Consider the following 25379-nt stretch of genomic DNA (forward strand, 5'->3'; position numbering starts at 1 on the left):
GATGAAGTTAGTGTGATTTTAATTGTGCACTACAACCAAGCTGTAACCAGTTATTAATAATTTAGAATGTAATCCCAGAACATTATTAAGCAAATAGCCTACAGTACTTGCTGTGAAATAGTGAAGGAGGGAGGGCGTTTCTGTATTCCAGGACTTCTTGGGGTTTCAGAAAGGGTTTCTAGGATTTTTTTTTTCTTTTCTTATTTTGGGGTAGTTTTTATTTATTCTATCAGTCTTTTTAAACAAATGTTTATTGCTGCATTTTTTTTTTCCCCCAGTGTGTCATTGTTTTATTGCCCTTGTAGTACTGGAATATAGTTGGAAGAATAAAACATTTACGTCTAATCTGCTTTAATGTATAGATGGGTAGTATTTGAATAAAGCCAGTGTTTTAAATGTAAGCATTTTCCAGAAATCAATGAAGTTAATTTTCCAATAAGATTTAAAAATCTTTTCATATACCAAATAATCTAAGTTATGAGTGCTATTTTCAAAAACTGAGTTCTGATTCCAAATTGCTTATAACTGACTTCATGATAGAATGTTACATAATCAGTTTTAACAGCTATAGGATTTTTACCTCCAAGAGAGCAGTATAATCCAAGTCTGTTTTTTAAAGGATGATAGATGAAAGCACGATTCAGCACATTTAATTCCCTTTCCAAAGATAGCTTTGTTATAATGAAGTGAGCAAAAAATGCTTTAGTGATTTCTTTTGTTGAATTCTTCTAGCATATTTCCACTAATTAAACCAATCACAAATGTACTAGGGCATATATATTTATAATTGACCTAATTAGTGGGGGGAAAAAGGATTGTTTTGCCTTTTTAATTTTGGTGATTATACTTAACCAATTCTTTTGTTTAAACAAGGCCAGGGCTTGAGGGCTTTCACAAGTTGCTCAGATAATTCGTATGCCCATCAAGTGCTCGAGAAACATTGGTACAGTGCAGGGTGGCCATAAATAAGGTAGATAATTGTACCTAGTTTTAATGGACTAATTGAGATTCTCAGCTTTGGCACTACTGAGAGTTTGGGCCAGATCACTGTGGTGGGAGTCCTACTGTGCATTAAAGGATTAGTTTAGCAGTATCTCTGGCCTCTACCACTAGATGCCAGTAGCACCCTCCAACCTGTGACAACCACAGATAAACTTCCAGATATACTGCCAATGTCGAAGGCTGAGGAAGGAAACAGTCCCTGGTATTTATAGGGGAATGCACGCAAGAAGTTGGAATATGGACGAGTGGGAGAAGAATGAATTTAAATACATTTTATCCCTTCTTAACCCCAGTAAGGGCAAAATAATCAACACTCAGTTTTCGCATAGACTTAAATTTATGAAAGAGCTGGTTTTTAAACTTGGAGGGCAAGGTATACTAAAAGGAAAATCAATACTGGCAATCTCAGTGGAGCCACAACTAATAGTTTTAATTCTAAATTAAAGTTGGATCAAGAATAAAGTTTTCTCCACAGCCAAATTTCTGCTTATTATCTTACCAAAAAGTCCTGTCTAATAAGCTACTTACTGGTTATCAGTAACTGTGTGAGGGAATACCAGAAAATAAAAGAAAAAGGCAATCTTTTGGATTTAGTTGTAATTACATGGACCCAATAAGTTGAATACTCTAGTCCAAGAACCAGCCACAGTTGATCTCAATGAGAAAGATCCTACTAGCTACCTAGGGATTCTAAATTCCCAGAGATCCCTGAAATTGCTTTTTAACAGATAAATAGCTACAGAATTCCATGTGCTAACAGTCATTCTTTTAGTAAAAAGTAGTACTGGTATGATGCTATACTTAGGTTGCTATGAAGTGTTCAGTAACTCCCTGATTAACAAGGTCATGTGACCAGGTATAATTTTTTGTATTTTTGAGCAAAAATAGGCATATGCAATCTGAGAAGACTAGATATTGGAGATTTAGTCTGTAAAAATTATCTTTGACCTAGGGCAAGAACTTCTCTAAAAATGGTAAATAAATAGGACATTGTGTCAGCAATATAAACTGGAGAGCTATTAGGAAGGATTCCCAGGTTCCAATCTTAGACTGCTTTAGACATATGGAGGAGAGGACTGTTGGAATCTGTTTAGGTGATCCAGGTACCCAAGGCTGGGAACAATTCTTTGTCTCATTTGGGTTTTCTTTAATCCCTTACTTCAAATTTACATAGTAGCTGGTGTTACTTCTAAAGCACCTAATAGCACGTCCCTTGTCTATTCCTAGACATGACTTTGCAGTTCTCTGTTCCTACATTTGCCCTAGGTAAGCGTTAGATTCAAGCCCCTGTACAAAGACAGTGTTTTCTCTGTACTACATCTATTTTCTACTAGATCATTACCCAAAGCACAGTAAACATGCTATTTAAAAAATCTGAGGGGTGCCTGGGTGGCTCAGATACTTCAGTGTCTACCTACAGCTCAGGTTGTGATCCCAGGCCGGGTTGGGCACCCTGCTCAGTGGGGAGCCTGCTTCTCCTTCTTCCTCTGCCATTCCTTCCACTTGTGCTTTGTGGCTCTGTCAAATAAGTAAAAACTTTAAAAAAAAAAAAAAAAAAAACTCTTGAGGGGTCCCTGGGTGGTAAATAGTTTAATGTCTTCGTTTCAGTTCAGGTCATGATCTTGGGGTCCTGAGATTAAGCCCTGAGTCAGGCTCTGAGCTCAGTGAGGAGTCTGCTAGAGTTTCTCTCTCTTCCTCTGCTCCTCCCTGTGCTTGCTCACTCATGTCTTAAAAAAAAAAAAAAATACCTTGATCCTGTGATCCCTCTACTAGTTACTACTCTATTTTTCTGCCCTATAGCCTTTACAGCAAAAGTCAAGAATTTTCTTATCTTCCTCTGTTGCCTCTTTTCACCATCTTCTTTTATTAGGGAAAAAAATTCATAGAAAAGCTTAAAGGACAATCCAGTCATCCACTTAAAGTGAAAAACTGTTTTGCATTATTTATTTCATATGTATATATTTTAAACTTTCAAAGTGCACGATTCATCTAAGAATAAGGTGGTTTTCTTATATCGATACCATTACTCCACTTAAAATACCTAATTTAATAACCAGTCCATATTTAGATTTTTCCCATTTGTTCCCCAAATGTCATTTGCAGCTTTTTATTCTCCCTGAAGCAGGATTTGATCAAGACTGAGTTTCTGAAACAGCTAGACCTTTTGGCTTCTTGAATGTTTGTGATGTCAGTAATTGAACTTACATCGCTCTGAGCTCCCTGTAAGAACTAAAAGTTAGGTCTAATGTTTTTATTCAAGAGTACATCCAATGCTATGGTCTTCATTTACATCACACAATGTATACCTTTCCCAGGACTACTGATAGTTTGGACATTTGTTACGTCATTTGATACATGTTCCCTATCAGACATTTCTGCACTGTTCTATTTTGTGGTTACAAATGATTTTCACATTGCTAAATCTACATTTGACCTTGAAACACTCTTCAGTTGGCTTGCAAGATACCACGCTTGTCTGATTTTCCTAATTTATTGGCTGCTCCTTCTTGGTCTGTCTGGTTCTTCTATGTAACTCTTTCCTTTTCCCTGCTTTCATTTTTCCAAGTGTTAAAATGTATGTGTCCCAGAGTTTGGCCTTGGGCTCCTTGCCTCCTCTGTTCATACTCAGTTTGGTGATCATATCTAATCATAGAGATGTAAGATTAGATTCACCTCTCTATGGAGACATTTCCACTTGGATATCTTACAGAGGTCTCAGAACTTGGGTCTAAAACCAAACTTTTGCCTCTTAAGCTGTCCCTCCTGATCATCATCCTCAATCAGTTAATGGCATCTCTATTCTAGTTTCTCAGCCAAAAATCAGTCCATCTAATCTTGGTTCCATCTGAAGTCTCACCATCTTTATTATATGATCATGTCCTATTCAGTGATTGCCTAATTGGTCCTTGTTTCATCTGCTGATTTCCTCATCACCTGGGATATCCCACTCAATCTCTTCTCATAGCAGAGTGATTGTTTAAAAGTCTAAGTTTACTGAGAGGGCTTCCTAAGTAAAAAAGACTTCGTGGTCTACAGGGGCCTAAATTACTTGTACTCCACCCCACTTTATTTAATTCCAGTCTCACCTGTTCACCTGCCTATCCCTCACTGGCCAATTTTTGAGTTCTTCAAAAACTTACCTCGATGAGACCTGCTATGATCACTGTTTAAACTGTAGCATGATATCCTGGTTTTTGTTTTTTTTTCTCCCCCCATAGCATACTATATAATCCTGTTCTGCTCCCTCTGCTAGAATGCAATGAGGGCAAAGATCTTTGTTCATGGAAGTGTACAGTGCCTGGAACAGTGCCTCAAGCATGGTATGTGCTCAGTAAATAGTTTCTGAATGAATTTCAGATTACTTCAGGGTTTTCAGATTAGTATTTCATTGGACAGAGATTTAGTGGATCAGAATATCCCATTTGTAAAGTATTTTGGAAGAGGTTTTGGATGAGGTTTAGATGTAAAGTATTAAGAAATAGACATAGAATTGAGGCGACTCTTAAAACAGGGCTGGCTTTGAGGGGTTTGTGCTCCATAACGATCACAACAAATGGGCTTCATGACCTTTAATTTTGTAGCATTTTTGGGTATTCACTATAAAAACAGAACAGTTTCTATCTTGCTCACGTCTAATCTTTAGTAAGAAAAAGTGGTTCACTATATGATATGCATTTTGGGAGCATGAATTCAACTAAGTGCCCAGCAGGGCTATTACTACTTGGTGTGCCTCAGAGGTCAGTCTGGTCTGTAGGAGGCCAGTTCCTCTGACTCTTAACTGTGTAAGCATTTTGTTATACAAGTCTTGCTGAAATTCATAGTTTTGGTTTTTGTTTTTTTTTTTTTAAGATTTTATTATTTATTTGACAGACAGAGATCACAAGTTGGCAGAGAGGCAGGCAGAGAGAGAAGGAGGGAAGCAGGCGCCTGCTGAGCAGAAAGCCTGATTGCAGGGCTCGATCCCAGGACCCTGGGATCATGACCTGAGCCGAAGGCAGAGACTTTAACCCACTGATCCATCCAGGATCTAATCACAATTTTCTCTGGTGCCTGTTGAGCACCATTTGAAAGCTGGAAAAAATCACATTGTAGACATTGATGGTGTCTTCATATTAACGAGCACGAATATTGGAAAACGTTTCCCATCGCCGAATGCCTCACTTAAATAGGCAACAGATGGGAGATGCTCTAAGTCACTTATACATTCTTTTCCCCAGATTTTACTAACTTAATAAAAAATGAAACACGTGAGAGGACACTTGACTGGAGGGGAAGGACTAAAGAATATTGAAAAAAAAATACAGAGCGAGTTGCTGTGAAGATAAGTCATGGAGACTTCACAGAATAGAAATGGATTCTCTGTTATAATCCTACCCATTTGGCAGAGGCCTTTAACACATGGATTCCAAAGTGTCAAAGCCTCTATTTGTCCAGTTTCTTCCTATATGGTGGTGATGTTTGTGTTTGCATATCATAAACGCCTTTATTTCAAAGCTGACAGCTCTTTGTGCACATATGTACATGTATTTACTGCGTACGTTAAGAAATCCTGGCACCTTTTAGATGAAGATGAGAAGATGAGCTCAGAGTAATGCTCTTTTGGTAACTCTTTCTCAGAGCTCTACAGGGCTAGATGCTTTCTCTTTTGGCATGCGGTTCTTTATTTCTGGTACCTTGGGATTTCCCTCTTTTTGAGCCTGGCAACATCTGACAATTTGTTTTTTTTTTTTTTTTACATCTGACAATTTGTTTTTGGAGCAGGAAAAGGGGAAAGCAGCAGTTAACCATTAATGTTGTCTGAGCCCATCATGTTGCCAGAGGACAAAGATGCTCTATACTACATATGTCCTTTACACTCTGGAATTGAGGTTTAAGCTATCAAATTTCTTCATAATAAATTTTTAAAATAATTAATTATACATTAAATCTGTCCTCAAAGCACACACACAAAAAGGCCTACAATTACATAGCACTAATGTTTGTGACCCAAGATAGTTCTTAATGGATTTGGATGTTTTCCTTGTGGTCATATCTGTGTGATAATTTTGGTAAGTTAGTGAATACTCAAAAGATCTATCCCAGAATTCTCATGGGAGTAGAATATTAAATAATGCACTTGGGGGTATCTTTGTTTCACTAACTTGATGAATTCTTGTCATGAAGAGATCCATCCAGATGTCATTTCAATTGGGGTTTACTTTTTCCTCATTTGGATTTTTTAATATTGAGATGTAATTTGTAGAGGTCTTAGAGGCTGTACAACTCCATGATGGGTCATCCTAAAGTAGAATATTTACTGCCTTAAAGCATAAAACGAAAGAGCTTGGGATTTTTTAAGTTTTTAGGCTAAAAACAATGGGGCAGCAGAGGCAGTTTTAGAACCTATTTAGTCACCTAGGAGAAACCAACCTGTAGGATATTTATCTTACTTACTACACAACTTACTAAAGTGAGGAATGCCAGTCCAAGAAGCTGGGGGAGCAAGAATGAGGGATAGTAAATCAAGTGTAACACCTGGATAAAGGAATTTATTACCATTATAAACTATGTATGCTCAAGAACAATTTATAATTTAGTAATGACTATGAAGATTACAGTGATAATGTGGGAGAGGTTTTAGTTACAATGTAAGCATGTCATTTGCTGGGTTCTGAAGTACTCCAAAGGTGTCTTGATATATTCCTGTTTGGAATAGTTTAACAGTCTACTTTCTGATCAGACAGTACACAAGGATTACATGCTTCTTGCCAGCAGTCTTCGGGTGGTATGTAAATATGACTGGTCTCCTTTTCTCTCTTAAGCTTAATGTGGTATTTCTGGCTTCATTCACTGGCTTTCTAGCAGCCTCCCCATGTTAGCCTCGCCACATGGTCAGTCTTCTGTTTGGTAGGTTTTATAAATCCTAAAAGTTCTAGTTCAGAAACAGCTCTAATAAACCGAGCACTGGAGGCTATGGCTAAGGAAATTCACCATGTTAGGTTTTTTGACATAAAGAAGTTAAAGTCTCAATGTTAAAACATGCTTTGTTAAACTGAAGTACAGTTCAAATACATATGCTAAATTAAACTATAACCCTTACTAGAAAACATCAATGTAATTAGAATCCACTTTCATTAAGACATGAATGGTAAAGTATGTAACGCTTACCTAATTCTAATTTTTCATAACACTATGAAAACTGCTTCCCCTTTGACTTCTTAAAGTATATAATCACCATAGAAAAATATAGGGAATTTAAAAATGACAGTTTTTGGACATTTTTGCTGAATTCTGAAGTATGACCTTGATAGAAGTTTTAGACCAAATATTTTATATTTGGTTTCATTTTAGATTAAATTTGGAATGGGTGTTTAGAAACAAGTTATTCTGGGCTGATATGTATTAGTATTAACAAGTAAAAAGATTGTTTGGAAAACGTCCTGATAAATCTATTGTTGGTCTAGAGAAACTATAAACTTTTATACTCCATGTATACTCAGATATTACAGAACTGGTTTGTTAAAAGGATACTGGATAATTTCATTCCTTTCTTCTGAGGTTACAGAACTTGCATCCATTTTTTCAGCAGCTGTCACAACTGTTGCAAAAGCCTTTTCAGAGACGAGACAAAAGAAAACAAAAATCTCTACCATTGCCAGATATTTTATATTGCACTTGATGACTCTGTAAGGAGCCAGGTCAAGCTGCTGGAACTGACACCTGGCATATTTTTAAAATATTCCACCAAATTCCAGATTCTCAAAACTTCTCATTCTTAGAAGGTGACAATTTTACATAGTTTTAAAAGGTGACATCTGTTAAGACCTTCAACAGAGTTAACTTTGTAATACTCCTCTGAGGATGGGAAGAAATTATTTCTCTTAGTCTTCCATTGCCTTGCCAAGTATTCACTGTACTTCCTGATTGCTAAATCTGTTGTACAGTTACTCCGATATTTTTTTCTTTTTTTGTGATAAAGGAAAAGCTAGTTAATAATACACTTTTATTTTGTGGAAAAACAGAACCAACCTAAATTGTTTAGCTTTTGCTTACTGTTAACTGTGGGGTTAGATCATGTACTTATTTTGACCTGGCATGAATGCAGAATTGGCATTCCACATTGAGGAGTGTGGAATGAAAGTGCAGGGGACTTGGAGTGAGACTATTGAGCAGTAAGCTGCTTTTCTGGAAGAGATTTTACAGTGTGAGGTTATTTATGCTTCCCAAACAAAAGAACAGGGCATTAAAACAAAAAACAAAACAAAAAAACAGATGTAAGATGAGTTCCAAAGTACCAAAAGTATAAGAACCCTAGGAGAACTGTCACTGATGGTTAGACAAATAGCTTACTCTCTTTGCCATGACCTACCTCTGACCAGTCCACAAGGTTGATTAGCCTGCTACACTCTAGGTGCAGTTTATATGCTATGCAGATGTCTGGGGCGACATTTGGAATGCAGCCTTCTTCACTCTTCAGTGCTTCATTCTAAAAACAACAGTAATCTTAGATGACTACTTTTTAGAGATGATCAGGAACAGAAGCAGACCAAACTAATTTAGGAAACCAGTAAATAAAGTCCTTTTGGTTTCCTTTATTTAGTGAGTTGTATTTACTCCCCAATAGTTACCTAGTTCTTGTTTAGAATTAGGTCTTCATTATAATCCCCTTAGCTCCTGATCACTAGACGAATACTTGGAATCAGAAGAAAAGCCCATTTTTCATTTTAAGCAAATTATTAATTTTTTATTTTAATCATACACTATTAATTTTTGAGGCTCTAATGCATTTCTGGTTTCTGTAAAAAGTTTATGGACTTCCTGGGAATTTTCAGTAAAATGCCACTTCCAACATTTGTGATTATAGCAATAATTACACCCTATTAATACCAACATATCACTACCAAGGCTGTAAGTTAGCTCTCCGAGAAAAGACTAGGTTGTCAAATGCTGCAGATCCTAAATAATCCCTACGAAAACAATCAGTGTGTGTGTGTTTTTAAAGGCTAATTTATTTGGCGGTGGGGCGGGGAACAGTGGGCAGAGGAAGAGGGAGAAAATCCTCAAGAATACCTTGCACTGGGTGTGAAGCCCAACTCACAACCCTCAGATCATGACCTGAGAGGAAATCAAAAGTGATCACTTCACCGACTGAGCCAGCCAGGGGTCCCAACAATCGGTGTTTTTAAAATTTATTCAAAATCCATGGTTACTGAGAAAGTGTCTCACACACACATACACACAGAGATTATAATATATCCTCCTAAAGACTCCTAAAATCACACCAGATCTCTTCTGTGACCTACCATTAAAGAGAAGAATTTTAGGGGGAGAGGTCAAGATGGCGGAGAAGTAGGAGGCTGAGACTACTTCAGCTAGCCGGAGATCAGCTAGATAGCTTATCTAAAGATTGCAAACACCTGCAAATCCATCGGCAGATCGAAGAGAAGAAGAGAAGAATTCTGGAAACAGAAAAACAACCACTTTCTGAAAGGTAGGACCGGCGGAGAAGTGAATCCAAAGCGACGGGAAGATAGACCCCAGGGGGAGGGGCCGGCTCCCGGCAAGCGGTGGAGCGAAGGAGCACAAAATCAGGACTTTTGAAAGTCTGTTCTGCTGAGGGACATCACGCCAGAGGCTAAACCGGGGCGAAGCCCACGAGTTGGGCTTCACACCCAGTGCAAGGTATTCTTGAGGATTTTCTCAAGAAAATGGCCTCAGGTCCCGCAGGGTCACAGAAGGATCGGGGGTGTCTGAGTGTCGCAGAGCTTGCGGGTATTGGAACGGGAAAGCCGGCTACAGAGACAGAGCCGACAGTAAGCTCACAGATCGGGGTGACCTTGAACCGGTCGCAGGCTCGGTGAGCTCGGAGCGTGGCCGGAGGTCAGGCAGACGGGAGTAACTGGGCGCTGTTCTCTGAGGGCGCACTGAGGAGTGGGGCCCTGGGCTCTCGGCTCCTCCAGGCCGGAGACCAGGAGGCCGCCATTTGTATTCCCGTCCTCCGGAACTCTACGGAAAGCGCTCAGGGAACAAAAGCTCCTGAAAGCAAACCCGAGCGGATTACTCAGCCCGGCCCCTGCTAAGGGCGGTGCAATTCCGCCTGGGGCAAAGACACTTGAAAATCACTACAACAGGCCCCTCCCCCAGAAGATCAACAAGAAATCCAGCCGATACCAAGTTCACCTACCAAGGAGTGCGGTTTCAATACCAAGGAGAGCAGCAGAATTCCAGAGGAGGAGAAAGCAAAGCACAGAACTCATGGCTTTCTCCCTGTGATTTTTTTAGTCGTGCAGTTAATTTAATTTTTTTCTTTTTCATTTTTTTTTTCTTCTTCTGCTAAAATTTTTTTTTAACTTTTACCCTTTTTCAACGTTCTTTAACTAGTTTATCTAATATATATTTTTTACTTTTTTATATTTTTCTTTATTCGTTTTTTTTTTAAATTCTTTTTTTTCTTTTTTTTTCCCCTTTCTTTCTTTTTGAACCTCTTTTTATCCCCTATCTCCCCCCTCATGATTTGGGATCTCTTCTGATTTGGTTAAAGCATACTTTCCTGGGGTTATTGCCACCCTTTTAGTATTTTACTTGCTCCTTCATATACTCTTATCTGGACAAAATGACAAGGCGGGAAAATTCACCACAAAAAAAAAGAACAAGAGGCAGTACCAAAGACTAGGGACCTAATCAAAACAGACATTGGTAATATGTCAGACCTAGAGTTCAGAATGACAATTCTCAAGGTTCTAGCCGGGCTCAAAAAAGGCATGGAAGATATTAGAGAAACCCTCTCGGGAGATATAAAAGCCCTTTCTGGAGAAATAAAAGAACTAAAATCTAACCAAGTTGAAATCAAAAAAGCTATTAATGAGGTGCAATAAAAAATGGAGGCTTTCACTGCTAGGATAAATGAAGCAGAAGAAAGAATTAGCGATATAGAAGATGAAATGACAGAGAATAAAGAAGCTGGGACAAACAGCTACTGGACCACGAGGGGAGAATTCGAGAGATAAGTGACACCATAAGACAAAACAACATTAGAATAATTGGGATTCCAGGGAAGCCTGGGTTGCTCAGTTGGTTAAGCAGCTTCCTTCAACTCAGGTCATGATCCCAGAGTCCTGGGATCAAGTCCCACATTGGGCTCCTTGCTTGGCAGGGAGCCTGCTTCTCCCTCTGCCTCTGCCTGTCACTCTGTCTGCTTGTGCTCACTCTCACTCCTCTCTCTCTTACAAATAAATAAATAAAATCTTAAAAAAAAAAAAAAAAGAATAATTGGGATTCCAGAAGAAGAAGAAAGAGAGAGAGGAGCAGAAGGTATACTGGAGAGAATTATTGGGGAGAATTTCCCCAATATGGCAAAGGGAACGAGCATCAACATTCAGGAGGTTCAGAGAATGCCCCTCAAAATAAATAAGAAAAGGCCCACACCCCGTCACCTAATAGTAAAATTTACAAGTCTTAGTGACAAAGAGAAAATCCTGAAAGCAGCCCGGGAAAAGAAGTCTATAACATACAATGGTAAAAATATTAGATTGGCAGCTGACTTATCCACAGAGACCTGGCAGGCCAGAAAGAGCTGGCATGATATTTTCAGAGCACTAAACAAGAAAAAAATGCAGCCAAGAATACTATATCCAGCTAGGCTATCATTGAAAATAGAAGGAGAGATTAAAAGCTTCCAGGACAAACAAAAACTGAAAGAATTTGCAAACACCAAACCAGCTCTACAGGAAATATTGAAAGGGGTCCTCTAAGCAAAGAGAGAGCCTAAAAGTGGTAGATGAGAAAGGAACAGAGACCATATACAGTAACCGTCACCTTACAGGCAATACAATGGCACTAAATTCATATCTCTCAATAGTTACCTGGAATGTTAATGGGCTAAATGCCCCTGTCAAAAGACACAGGGTATCCGAATGGATAAAAAAACAAAACCCATCTATATGTTGCCTCCAAGAAACTCATTTTAAGCCCGAAGACACCTCCAGATTTAAAGTGAGCGGGTGGAAAAGAATTTACCATGCTAATGGACATCAAAAGAAAGCAGGAGTGGCAATCCTTATATCAGATCAATTAGATTTTAAGCCAAAGACTATAATAAGAGATGAGGAAGGACACTATATCATACTCAAAGGGTCTGTCCAACAAAAAGATTTAACAATTTTAAATATCTATGCCCCCAACGTGGGAGCAGCCAACTATATAAACCAATTAATAACAAAATCAAAGAAACACATCAACAATAATACAATAATAGTAGGGGACTTTAACACTCCCCTCACTGAAATGGACAGATCATCCAAGCAAAAGATCAGCAAGGAAGTAAAGGCCTTAAACGACACATTGGACCAGATGGACATCACAGATATATTCAGAACATTTCATCCCAAAGCAACAGAATACACATTCTTCTCTAGTGCGCATGGAACATTCTCCAGAATAGATCACATCCTCGGTCCTAAATCAGGACTCAACCAGTATCAAAAGATTGGGATCATTCCCTGCATATTTTCAGACCACAATGCTCTAAAGCTAGAACTCAACCACAAAAGGAAGTTTGGAAAGAACCCAAATACATGGTGACTAAACAGCATCCTTCTAAAGAATGAATGGGTCAACCGGGAAATTAAAGAAGAATTGAAAAAAATCATGGAAACAAATGATAATGAAAATACAATGGTTCAAAATCTGTGGGACACAACAAAGGCAGTCCTGAGAGGAAAATATATAGCGGTACAAGCCTTTCTCAAGAAACAAGAAAGGTCTCAGGTACACAACCTAACCTTACACCTAAAGGAGCTGGAGAAAGAACAAGAAAGAAACCCAGGAGAAGAGAAATCATAAAGATCAGAGCAGAAATCAATGAAATAGAAACCAAAAAAACAATAGAACAAATCAACGAAAGTAGGAGCTGGTTCTTTGAAAGAATTAATAAAATTGATAAACCCCTGGCCTGACTTATCAAAAAGAGAAGAGAAAGGACCCAAATAAATAAAATCATGAATGAAAGAGGAGAGATCACAACTAACACCAACGAAATACAAACTATTATAAGAACATACTATGAGCAACTCTACGCCAATAAATTCGACAATCTGGAAGAAATGGATGCATTCCTAGAAACATATAAACTACCACAACTGAACCAGGAAGAGACAGAAAGCCTGAACAGACCCATAACCAGTAAGGAGATTGAAACAGTCATTAAAAATCTCCAAACAAACAAAAGCCCAGGGCCAGATGGCTTCCCGGGGGAATTCTACCAAACATTTAAAGAAGAACCAATTCCTATTCTCCTGAAACTGTTCCAAAAAATAGAAATGGAAGGAAAACTTCCAAACTCATTTTATGAGGCCAGCATCACCTTGATCCCAAAACCAGACAAGGATCCCACCAAAAAAGAGAGCTATAGACCAATATCCTTGATGAACACAGATGCGAAAATACTCAACAAAATACTAGCCAATAGGATTCAACAGTACATTAAAAGGATTATTCACCACGACCAAGTGGGATTTATTCCAGGGCTGCAAGGTTGGTTCAACATCCGCAAATCAGTCAATGTGATACAACACATCAATAAAAGAAAGAACAAGAACCATACGATACTCTCAATAGATGCTGAAAAAGCATTTGACAAAGTACAGCATCCCTTCCTGATCAAAACTCTTCAAAGTGTAGGGATAGAGGGCACATACCTCAATATCATCAAAGCCATCTATGAAAAACCCACCGCAAATATCATTCTCAATGGAGAAAAACTGAAAGCTTTTCCGCTAAGGTCAGGAACACGGCAGGGATGTCCATTATCACCACTGCTATTCAACATAGTACTAGAGGTCCTAGCCTCAGCAATCAGACAACAAAAGGAAATTAAAGGCATCCAAATTGGCAAAGAAGAAGTCAAATTATCACTCTTTGCAGATGATATGATACTATATGTGGAAAACCCAAAAGACTCCACTCCAAAACTGCTAGAACTTATACAGGAATTCAGTAAAGTGTCGGGATATAAAATCAATGCACAGAAATCAGTTGCATTTCTCTACACCAACAGCAAGACAGAAGAAAGAGAAATTAAGGAGTCAATCCCATTTATAATTGCACCCAAAACCATAAGATACCTAGGAATAAACCTAACCAAAGAGGCACAGAATCTATACTCAGAAAACTATAAAGTACTCATGAAAGAAATTGAGGAAGACACAAAGAAATGGAAAAATGTCCCATGCTCCTGGATGGGAAGAATAAATATTGTGAAAATGTCTATGCTACCTAAAGCAATCTACACATTTAATGCAATTCCTATCAAAGTATCATCCATCTTTTTCAAAGAAATGGAACAAATAATTCTAAAATTTATATGGAACCAGAATAGACCTCGAATAGCCAAAGGGATATTGAAAAAGAAAGCCAAAGTTGGAGGCATCACAATTTCGGACTTCAAGCTCTATTACAAAGCTGTCATCATGAAGACAGCATAGTACTGGCACAAAAACAGACACATAGATCAATGGAACAGAATAGAGAGCCCAGAAATAGACCCTCAACTCTACAGTCAACTAATCTTCGAGAAACCAGGAAAGACTGTCCAATGGAAAAAAGACAGCCTCCTCAATAAGTGGTGCTGGGAAAATTGGACAGCCACATGCAGAAAAATGAAATTGGAGCATTTCCTTACACCACACACGAAAATAGACTCAAAATGGATGAAGGACCTCAATGTGCGAAAGGAATCCATCAAAATCCTTGAGGAGAACACAGGCAGCAACCTCTTCGACCTCAGCTGCAGCAACATCTTCCTAGGAACAATGCCAAAGGCAAGGGAAGCAAGGGCAAAAATGAACTCTTGGGATTTCATCAAGATCAAAAGCTTTTGCAGAGCAAAGGAAACAGTTAACAAAATCAAAAATCAAAAGACAACTGACAGACTGGGAGAAGATATTTGCAAACGACATATCAGATAAAGGACTAGTGTCCAGAATCTATAAAGAACTTAGCAAACTCAACACCCAAAGAACAAATAATCCAATCAAGAAATGGGCAGAGAACATGAATAGACATTTCTGCAAAGAAGACATCCAGATGGCCAACAGACACATGAAAAAGTGCTCCATATCACTCGGCATCAGGGAAATACAAATCAAAACCACAATGAGATATCACCTCACACCAGTCAGAATGGCTAAAACCAACAAGTCAGGAAATGACAGATGCTGGCGAGGATGCGGAGAAAGGGGAACTCTCCTACACTGTTGGTGGGAATGCAAGCTGGTGCAGCCACTCTGGAAAACAGAATGGAGATTCCTCAAAATGTTGAAAATAGAACTGCCCTATGACCCAGCAATTGCACTACTGGGTATTTACCCTAAAGATACAAATGTATTGATCCGAAGGGGCACGTGCACCCTAATGTTTATAGCAGCAATGTCCACAATAGCCAAACTATGGAAAGAACCTAGATGTCCATCAACAGATGAATGGATCAAGAAGATGTGGTATATATACACAATGGAATACTACGCAGCCATCAAAAGAAATGAAATCTTGCCATTTGCGACAACATGGATGGAACTAGAGCATATCCTGCTTAGCGAAATAAGTTAAGCGGAGAAAGACAACTATCATATGATCTCCCTGATATGAGGAATTGGTGATGCAACATGGGGTGTTAAGTGGGTAGGAGAAGAATCAATGAAACAAGATGAGATTGGGAGCGAGACAAACCATAAGTGACTCTTAATCTCACAAAACAAACTGAGGGTTGCTGGGGGGAGGGGGGTTGGGAGAAGGAGGGTGGGATTATGGACATTGGGGAGGGTATGTGCTTTGGTGAGTGCTGTGAAGTGTATAAACCTGGCGATTCATAGACCTGTACCCCTGGGCATAAAAATATATGTTTATAAAAAATAAAAAATTAAAACAAACAAAGAAACAAACCAAAAAAAACTAATGATGTACTATATGCTGGCTAACTGGACATAATAAATAAAGAAATAAAAACTTGACTTAAAAAAAGAGAAGAATTTTAATTTGTGGTTTATATAATAAAAATATTTTGTGCTTTAAATATAAAATTATTCAAGCTCTCCACTACCAACATCATTGAAAACCATTGACTTATATTCTTATATTTTCCTATTCAGTATTAGCTTGTAATGCTTAGCATGCTAACTTGGGTGCCTTTTTGGAATAGGAAACCAGTACACTGGAACATTCTTCATAGATTTTATGGAGTCTGAAGAATTTTTTGAAAAAACCTGAAACAGGGGCGCCTGGGTGGCTCAGTGGGTTAGGGTTAAAGCCTCTGCCTTCAGCTCAAGTCATGGTCCCAGGGTCCTAGGATCGAGCCCTGCATCTGGGCTCTCTGCTCAGCAGGGAGCCTGCTTCCTCCTCCCTCCCTCTGCCTACTTGTGATCTCTGTCTGTCAAATAAATAAAATCTTAAAAAACAAACAAACCTAAAACAGGTATAATCCTGTACTGCCAACTCCCCAGTCATTAGGACTGCAAATTTACAGTATTTTTGTGGTAAATAAAGCCTGGGGTGTGAACTAAACTTCCAGAGTGATGAATCTGCTTCTTACCTTGAGATAATAATAAGGGTTGTTGAGCGCAGTGTGGAGGGCGATTCTTGGCGCCGCGTTCAGATGCTCCCGCAGGGTGTGGGCGGCGCTGAAGTACACCACCTCGTGCAGGGGCTGTGTCTCTGGTGGCAGAAGGTATTCTCTGAAACAGCCAAAGTGAGGTGTCCACTTTTAGATAAGCACATGTTTATGTTTAGTATAACATCTTTGTCAATCCTCTGTGGAAGACTGAGCAACGAACTTAAAAAGCAACATCAACAACCAGAAACAAACAAATGAAACAAAAGCCAAAGAGCAAAGTTAGTACAGGTTTACTCAGAATTGTACCTCTTCCATGTAATTTTTAAAACTCACATTCACTTGAGTTTAAGAAACCGTATTTTAGTTCTCAGTTAAACCTTTAGGAACAAATGCACCTAAGTCACATTTCTGCTCAAAACCTTAAAGGCAGAATTTCTTAACAGTATTAATGAATACTTTCTTAAAGTAATTATTTAGAAAACTGAGATAGCCACATTCCTTACCACAGCAGACATTTATTTAACTCTTTACAGTGTTTAAAAACACGCCTCAGACCTAGAATTAAGAATTTAGGAAATTCTTTTTGGATCACAGAAAATGTTTTAATTGATACGTTTCATAGAAATGGTACCTGGAAGGTTTTTGTTATATTAGAATTAAATTTTAATTTAAGAAGGCAGAAAAGGCTATAACTTTTAGCTTTAGGATACTGGAAAACAAGCAAATTGTTCATCATTAAAATTTCAGTTTAACCACTGTAACTCGGGTGTTTTCTGCAATTTATGAGTTAGTTGACAACCTAATTTTAATGAAATCTGAACGTAGGAAATAAAGCATTAAAAAGTTCACTTTCAGTGTCTAATGAGCCTATGAGCTTGCCTGTGCCATGACAGTGACATCACTCTTGGGTAGCCTGGAGGGAGCAAACTGGAAGGGAGAAACTTTGGCAAACACAACCCGAAGGTAAGAGTAATATGTTGCCAACTTGAGTAAAGTAGTTAACTCACATGCCTTCATAAAGATTTGGGGCTTAGTCCAGTACTGAGCTTTAAATATTGTGGCCACATGATGGATTTCTGTCCGCTCCTTTTCCCACCAAGTGCAGGCAGAACAAAGCAGCTGCCTCGGCCCAGCCACCGGGGAAATTACCATCTTCCTCTAGATCCTAGATTTTCCCATCCTGGGAGACAATCCCACTCCACTTGTTCCACCTTGTGGTCAGTGGCTTTGAGGACGAGAGGAAGAGGAGAGGTATTAACCATGTACATCACTCCTCCCCATCTCAAGAGAACTCCTGGCCCCTTGCTCATTTCACTTGTAAATGCTACTGCTCCTTCCCTAGAGTTAAGCAGAATAAAGCCCACTTGCAAAAAAGCATATGAGTTTGACTTGGCCCTAAGGATTCAGCAACCTCTTCCTCAAGATTAAGTTAACTTAGCGGTAGCCTATGACATGGGTTTTGTAACATCAACTGCCTCCTTAGCCAGCTAGCTACCCATTTGTAATTTCTGACCGTAAACTATTATACACCAACCTCAGGCTGTTTCTTCCCAATCATTATAATGACTTGTCATTAAAAGACCCCCCCCCTGAAGTCCTGCTATGTAATAAGGACTGGAAATCAAACAAGGCAAGCAGAGTCAACTTCAGAAAAATTATCTCACATTTGTACTCTCTGCCCTCTTTAGCATCTTTAATGTTTAGAAATTTAGGTAATTCCTGAGGCAAAAGGACTTTCTGGATCTCATCGAAGAACCTCCATCAGAGGCAAAATAAAATATTTGCCTATGTTTGGTTCACACTGGCAGCTACATTAGTTGGCCACCACCAGTGACAAAACATCACACATGAGAATCTGTGTCCAACTACAAATGCGGAGATGAGCAGAGCTCTCCTGCAGCTTACCTGCTGGGGAGAAGTAAGCAATGAGCCTAGCACTAGAGCACTGCATGGTGCTCATTCTGGATTCAGATCAGAGTTCACAAACAAAAGAGAGATGGTTCTGAGGAAATGGGTAGGGACCACTTAGTATCAACAAGGGCTGCAAAGCTGAAGCTTGTATTTTGATGAAAACAGTAATGCAGAAAGTAGCACTTTATTCTCCGTTCTCAGGAGTTTCATCAAGAGCTGCTCATGATGAACTGGGAACCTGGCTCTTAGAGTCTATTGCTTATATTTATCTTTAATGAACATCTTTTCTCCAGGACTCTAAGCTCTGTTCAAACACCTGTGATGTGGCCTCCTTGGAGAAAGTCAGGAGAGATGGAGAGGCACTTCTGTTGGACATCTCCAGACCAGGACTCTGTGACTTTCCCTAAGTCCTAGCTTCTCTCTGGGTTTTAGCAGCCACATGTCTCCTTAGGTCTGTTTTAGCTCTAACATGCTACAATCCCAATCTCCTCCTGCCGGGGAGAGTCAATCTTGATAAAATAGTAAATCCTGGTATGGAAAACTCTATGATTTCACAACACAGCACAATTTAGTCATGCTCACTTTATTTCAGTAACTTCTCAGAAAGGTTAAAAAGTCACACACAGGTGGAAAGATCATGGTCAAAGAGCAAAAGGAATGGTTGTCTGATTTCAGAGCCTTCAATCTGGGATTTGCAGGAATTCAGAAAAGAACCTGACATCTGGCCTACAAATTATGCTAAAATACACTATAAATTTTTTCAGCAATAGCAATGGTCACAAGTTGGTAAAAGAAAGGAGCCAGATACTTGGGCAAGAAACTACAAGAACAGGAAAGCCCAGCAGGGCAAGGTTAACTGTATGAGTTCTAAAAGGTCAATTCTGGCCATGACACAGTTCAGCATATTGCATTGCATCACTTGTACATGACACACTTCTCACTTTAACCTTTCTTTTGTCACACTTGGTTGATCATCTGGACCTCCTCCATGGCATTAGTAATTTTTCTCCAATGATTGGGAACAATGACCCTGTTCCTACACTGTCCTAGAAATGGAACTTTACACTTTTAAGAGGACAGGTAATTTATCAGAAAACTACTCTGTCTTCAGTGACTGAGCTGTTCTTTTCAGTACTTGATTATATTCAGTGCCTAGCCTGCTGTTTGAACTGCTGTTAAAACACAGAAGCCGCAATGACAAATAAATTTTTTCCTCTTTTTTAACTATTAAATCATTTTGTTTTTCACATTTCTCTTTTTCCTATAGCATGTCCCAACTGCTTGAAAGGCAGCTTTTAGGTGGGTAATTTCACACACCTACATAAAACTGCCTTTTGGGAAATCTGTAAATTAGAATGATCTGGGTTTCCCAAAAAGGAATCCTATTTTAAAATACAGGCAGAGCTAATGGACTTCTAAATTACTATGAGTACATTTCCCAACATGAAGGTAGTCCTCATAAGATGCACTGGTATTCCTTAGAATAAAGTCCTTTACTTGGATAAAAGAGGACATTATGACTAGCCTGCTCTGTCTTCTGGGCTTGGCCCAGATTCAGCATTCTCCCAGCAAAGACAGAACAAGAATAAAGTGCAATGCAAACACTCTTGTTATGAGAAAGGGGAAAAAAACACTCACTTTCTGTTTCCACCCCCATCCCACCCCCCACTCCAGCCTAATGAACTATATCAAATTTGAATTGTGTTCTTGAACTGGCAATAAAGGACTGAACTAGTCATTTGATCAGACATTTTAATAAGGATGAAAAATGAATCAAAATTATAATTCTAAGCTGTACAGAGGGACCTGAAAAGAATAAAGCCGAATCTAATTTAGGAGAAAGTGCCCTGGACTGGCTATGGACAGCTGTCACTCCAGTGTTATTGGGAAAATAGCCTGACTTTTAGCTTTTAAGAGCAACAGACTCACCTCACCAGACTTTCAATGAAGTTGACAACTTTTTCTCTGAGTACTTCAAACCTGGTCTGCTTCTTACTTGTTCTTCTTAATTCCTTCATTTCCAATAAGGACTATGAATGAAAGAACATATTCTTTCTGGTGATTCTGCAACAGAAAATTCCTCACAGGGAGTGCTAGGTCCATAAAACAGAATGTGGAGAGAATGAACCAGATCAAAATGGGTTTTGATTTTTAAGGTCTAGAAAGAATCCCTCCTAAGTGTCTTGCTTTAAATATGTATCAAGTAGGTTTTCAGGGAAAGAGAAAAAGGATAGCTCACTTTATTGCTATCATGGTAGAGTGCCACCAATCCACAACCCCATTACTTCAGTTAAGAGAAAGACTTAACACTCAGAGAAAGACAATTATCATATGATTTCTCTGATATGAGGAATCTGAGAGGCAGGGCAGAGGGTTGTGGGGAGAAGAGGGAGAGAAAAACGAAACAAGATGGGACCAGGGAGGGAGACAAACCATAGGAGACTCTTAATCTCAGGAAACAAACTGAGGGTTGCTGGAGGGGAGGGGGATGGGAGGAATGGGGTGGCTGGGTGATGGACATTGGGAGGGTATATGCTATAGTGAGTGCTGTGAAATGTGTAAGCCTGATGATTCACAGACCTGTACCCTTGAAACAAATAATACATTATATGGTAATAAAAAATAAAAATAAAGAAGAGACTTAAAAGAAAAAGAAACAAAAACAGCCTTAGCCTTTGTCCATCTAAATAGAATAAATTCAATGTGTTCTGTCTTGCTTTGACTTAAAGCTTACTCTACATTTATCATAACTTGGTATTATGATACAAAGAAGGATCTTTGCTTTGACAAAGAAGACCATAAACTTAGAAATATCTGAAAAAGATTATGTTGGACATACTGTGGCTCAGTTTCTACTCTCTACTGAATATGCATTTTTAAAAAAAATCAAGAAAAGTATCTAAAATTATGGATTAGGCTAATCTGGGTTTCTCTGACCAAACAAACAAAGAAACAAACAAAATACATCAGATAAATAATTAGATTCCTTTTGGCAACAGTGTCCCCATTTTTTCCTTACTAGTAGTTGATTCTTTTTTTCTGAGGGTAAAGGAACAGTTCCCACTTATGTTGGCTAGTAAATTCCTCTCTAGTAAATTCCACTCTTCATAAATACAGAGTGAGGACAGCAATGGACCAGATAAACAGGATGTTCAATTTATAAGTGAGTTACAAAAACTGCTTTGTTGCTGGTTGTGGTTTAAAAATTAAAAACAAAAACATTTAGGCAGAGCTAACCTAGAGCACACACTGAAAAAAAGAAATGCTAAGATGCATTTGGAAGGAGAAGTTACCTTCTGAAGATGATAGAGGTCTGTCTTCTGAAGCCCCTTTGGCTGTGACCCAGAAGTATCTTCTTCTTCTTTGGCTTCTAATTTTTAATAGAAAACCAATATATAGCAACTAGGGTAAATCCATTCAAGTCAAAGAGAACAAGTATTTCTACTACTCCAAGGGAAATAAAGTTTCATCTATTTTTTTCCAATGTGGCAAGGCATCAAGGTCACATCAAATTAATGATTTCCCCCAGAAGCTGAAGGTCTATAAATATTACATAATTATGTCACAGAGATAGCTTCAACAAACCAGCAACTGGATTTTAAAAACATGACCACAATGAAAGCAAAATAAAGGTACATACAAAACCCCATAAGCCAAGAGCAAAAAAACTCCAATTCTTTGTGCTGTTATAAATGGCTTTTTAAGAAACAAATTTAAACTGTATTCCTTTGATTATGCCAAGACCGTAAACAACACAAACACACACCCTGCAAACCCAGCATCAACCTTCTAATTCACTATTTTTGAAACAAGGCTACTTGAGTATGAAAGAGGTAGTGTGTAGAAGACTTGAAATAATCTACTAAAACAAAGTGCACTATAGTTCTTTGGCAAAAGGAACAGAAAACCGTATCTGGTAAAGGTATAGTTGTGCTTCTAGAGGGCATGAGGCTCTAAAAAACCCTGTCCTTGTAAGGGCAGGTTTTAGGAACCTCACACTCACATGGCTTATTTGGACCAAATCTAAGACAACAGAATGTGACTGCAAAATCTGCATCATTCTCAATCAATTTCTCCACGATGGGTAATTTCTGGCTCAAGAAACATACAATTTAAGATTAAAATATCTAATAAATTCTTTGTCCCATTTCATTAACACATAGCAGAGCCTTAAAAATAAATCTGATATGACATTCTGACCTACTTAACCCTCCAAATGTAATTTTAAACCCAGACTATAAAATGTAGCAAGTATTAAGGAACCAGAAATAGCATATAGTCAAATATTTGTACTTGTCCAATGTGGGGAGTTTAATTTCACTTTATTATTAACAATGTGTCATTTTGAGAATAAAGAAATACAGATATTTCTTCAAGACATTGGTTTTGCTCCAATTTGTAAAATTCTTTACCTTTCGAATGGTAATGATCTTAATCTTCAAACTTCCCATTTCTAAAAGCTGCATTCCTTTATTATTTAGTATGCCACAGAATTTGTTTCACCAACTTGTTAATTTATTGTGATATCTTAAGTTTTAATTTAGACAAATCTGATTCCAATTTTGTAAAAGACTGAAATTTACCCAATTTACTTATATTAAGTCTTTTACCTAATTTGTGTCCTTAAGGGTGTCCCCTCACTGTCCTAGTGGCCACGATTAAGGGGCATTTAAATTATGAATGAGGGAGAACAAAACAAAACAATGAGTTGGTTTAAGAGAGGTGGCTCTAGCCTGGGTGCTAGCACTAGCTACCTGTGGGATCCAGAGCAAGTTACATTTTCCTCCTGGGCTTTAGTTTCTGTTTGTAACCGAACTCAATGATCTCTATGATACCAATTTCTAGTCCTTTAAAATTTTATGATTTGAAAAATGGCTTGGCTCATGCTGTACTGCAAAAGAGCAGCGCCTACAAAGAACCTGAAGCAAACCCTCTTACTATTGTTCTTCCTCATTCTGGCTGCTCAGGTCACTCCAGGCAAGCAAACTGTCTCTTCGTCTTCCACTGACTAAGCACTCATCAGGTACCTAGCATGGCAGCTGTGGACAGATACGGAGGGAGTTCGGCAAAAGCAGTTTCCTTTAACCCAAAGGATTCTCAGGACAAAGGAACCCTTGCCAAACAGAGAAAGGATTGATTCAGACATTCCAAGTGAAGTATTTTCACCAAGCCATGTCCCATCTATGGGTTTACATACCAAGCTGCCTCTTTCCCTCCCCTCCCAAATTACAATTTCCCTCTAGGGGGAAGTAAAAGGTGCACACTTGTTTTGTTTGTTTTACCAAAAGAATGCCATCCTTTAGTGCCAGAAAAGAGCAAGAGCCCATGAATGGTCAGGATCAATCCATGGTGCCCTATGAGAACACAGAAGTCTGGCTGCATTAGAAAGCAGAACCTGATCACCTATCCACAATTAGACTATGCCTGCACTCAGCAAACAGAAGTAATGGCGTGGCAGTCAGGCAAAATCAAGGAAATGATAACACTCCAACACTGGGGGATGCCAGGCTGCCTCAGTCTGCTTAGGACTGAAAGACTCCAGTTTTCATAAATCCAATTAAAGCCGACTTCATGCATATTTTGGTAATCAGCATACCAATGAGCCTCATTGCTGTGAAAGTGGTTCACAGCTATTATTTTTCAGGATTACAAATGATTTATGCAGTGTTTTTGAAATCTATAAAGAACTTGATGAAAAGCTTAAGAAAAAACATCTAAAAGGAGTCCTTAATTATGATGCCCTGCTACTCTCTCCAATCTTTTTGATTTCTTTTTGTTTTTTTAAAGGTAAGTCCTTTAAACTGTCCGTCTGGAGGAAGAATTTTTTTTTTTTTCCTGCCCATTTGATGCTTTCATTGTTTAAACCAACTCTGGAAGAGAACGATTTATCTTTTTTGTACTGGTCAGGATATGACATTCTGAGGGCTGGTATGCTGACTGACTGTGAACTACTTTATCTCTTCATCTCTGAAACATCAAAAGTGGGATTTTTCCATGTTATTTTATTTAAATGACTGTCATAACGAGTAGAATTGGCAAGATATTATATTCTCACCATCAAGACTCTGAAACTGGGCCAGAAACTCCTCTATTCTCTTTGCTGTGCTCCCAAGCTGCTTTTCAGAAGAGGACTTAAAAACCTGGAAACATTTCTGAAGTATGGCCATCAGTTCATCCTTTGCCAACATCCTGGAACAGAATCAGTGACAGGAGATATACTGTAACTGGAAAATTAATATACTTAAAAAACACTGTCTGCATATTAAATGTTTCGATGGTGTAAATTCTTCACTAGTAGCTACGAAATTTGGGGGAGGAGATCTTCTTCAACATACGTGACATTTCAGAAGTATTTAGAAAAGTTCTCATGATGAAACCCAACTTAGAAAACTTACAGAGCTCCGTGCTCACAGCCTGACGGCAGCAGGTACACCATGTTTGTAATACGGAGCAAGCTAGTAAACTCCTCTGACCCTTGGTTTCCTTATCTATAAAATGGAAATAAGAATTCACGTATCTAATTAAGTAAGAAGATGCATTTGAAGACTCTAGCACAGTGCTTACCACCTAGTAGACATTTAAGGTTAATGTTCCTTTCCTTCAGCTCTAAGTATGAGACAGAATGTCTGCTGAGGATACAACACATAGGCTACATTAAAGTTTGTTTGAAAGGATTAAAAAAAATCACAATCATTTCTCTAATTATTACCATTTTAGCTCTATTTTACATCTTCTGTGGGCTTTATGAACATCAGTCAGTAAATCCACTAAACTTTAAAAGAGGTAAGCAATTCTCTGTGTTTTATACAGCACAGGTGGAATGGTTGTATTAAGTCCACAGAGGAGATCTTTGTTAGAAATGGAGAGAACACAGATCTTCTAA

General features: G+C 38.5%; 1 protein-coding gene across 2 annotated transcripts in view; it reads right to left on the reverse strand.

Moving 5' to 3' along the window:
* Nucleotides 1-6503: 6503 nt before the first annotated feature.
* The window catches only part of ORC3 (origin recognition complex subunit 3), a 68721-nt gene continuing 49845 nt past the window's right edge, over nucleotides 6504-25379 (reverse strand). The window contains exons 14-20 of one of the 2 annotated variants that reach the window (XM_082730607.1): nucleotides 24552-24685; nucleotides 21790-21866; nucleotides 20426-20526; nucleotides 16565-16706; nucleotides 8351-8467; nucleotides 7513-7592; nucleotides 6504-6945 (exon numbers count right to left, since the gene is read on the reverse strand). In XM_082730607.1, coding sequence (XP_082586733.1) covers nucleotides 6840-6945; nucleotides 7513-7592; nucleotides 8351-8467; nucleotides 16565-16706; nucleotides 20426-20526; nucleotides 21790-21866; nucleotides 24552-24685 — 757 coding nt within the window. In that variant the 3' untranslated portion in view covers nucleotides 6504-6839. Of the gene's footprint in view, nucleotides 6953-7512; nucleotides 7593-8350; nucleotides 8468-16564; nucleotides 16707-20425; nucleotides 20527-21789; nucleotides 21867-24551; nucleotides 24686-25379 lie in introns of both variants that reach the window. The other variant, XM_082730608.1, reaches the window with a different exon arrangement.

The sequence above is a fragment of the Mustela nivalis genome (assembly GCF_964662115.1).
Source record: "Mustela nivalis genome assembly, chromosome: 5".
NCBI classification, from domain to species: domain Eukaryota; kingdom Metazoa; phylum Chordata; class Mammalia; order Carnivora; family Mustelidae; genus Mustela; species Mustela nivalis.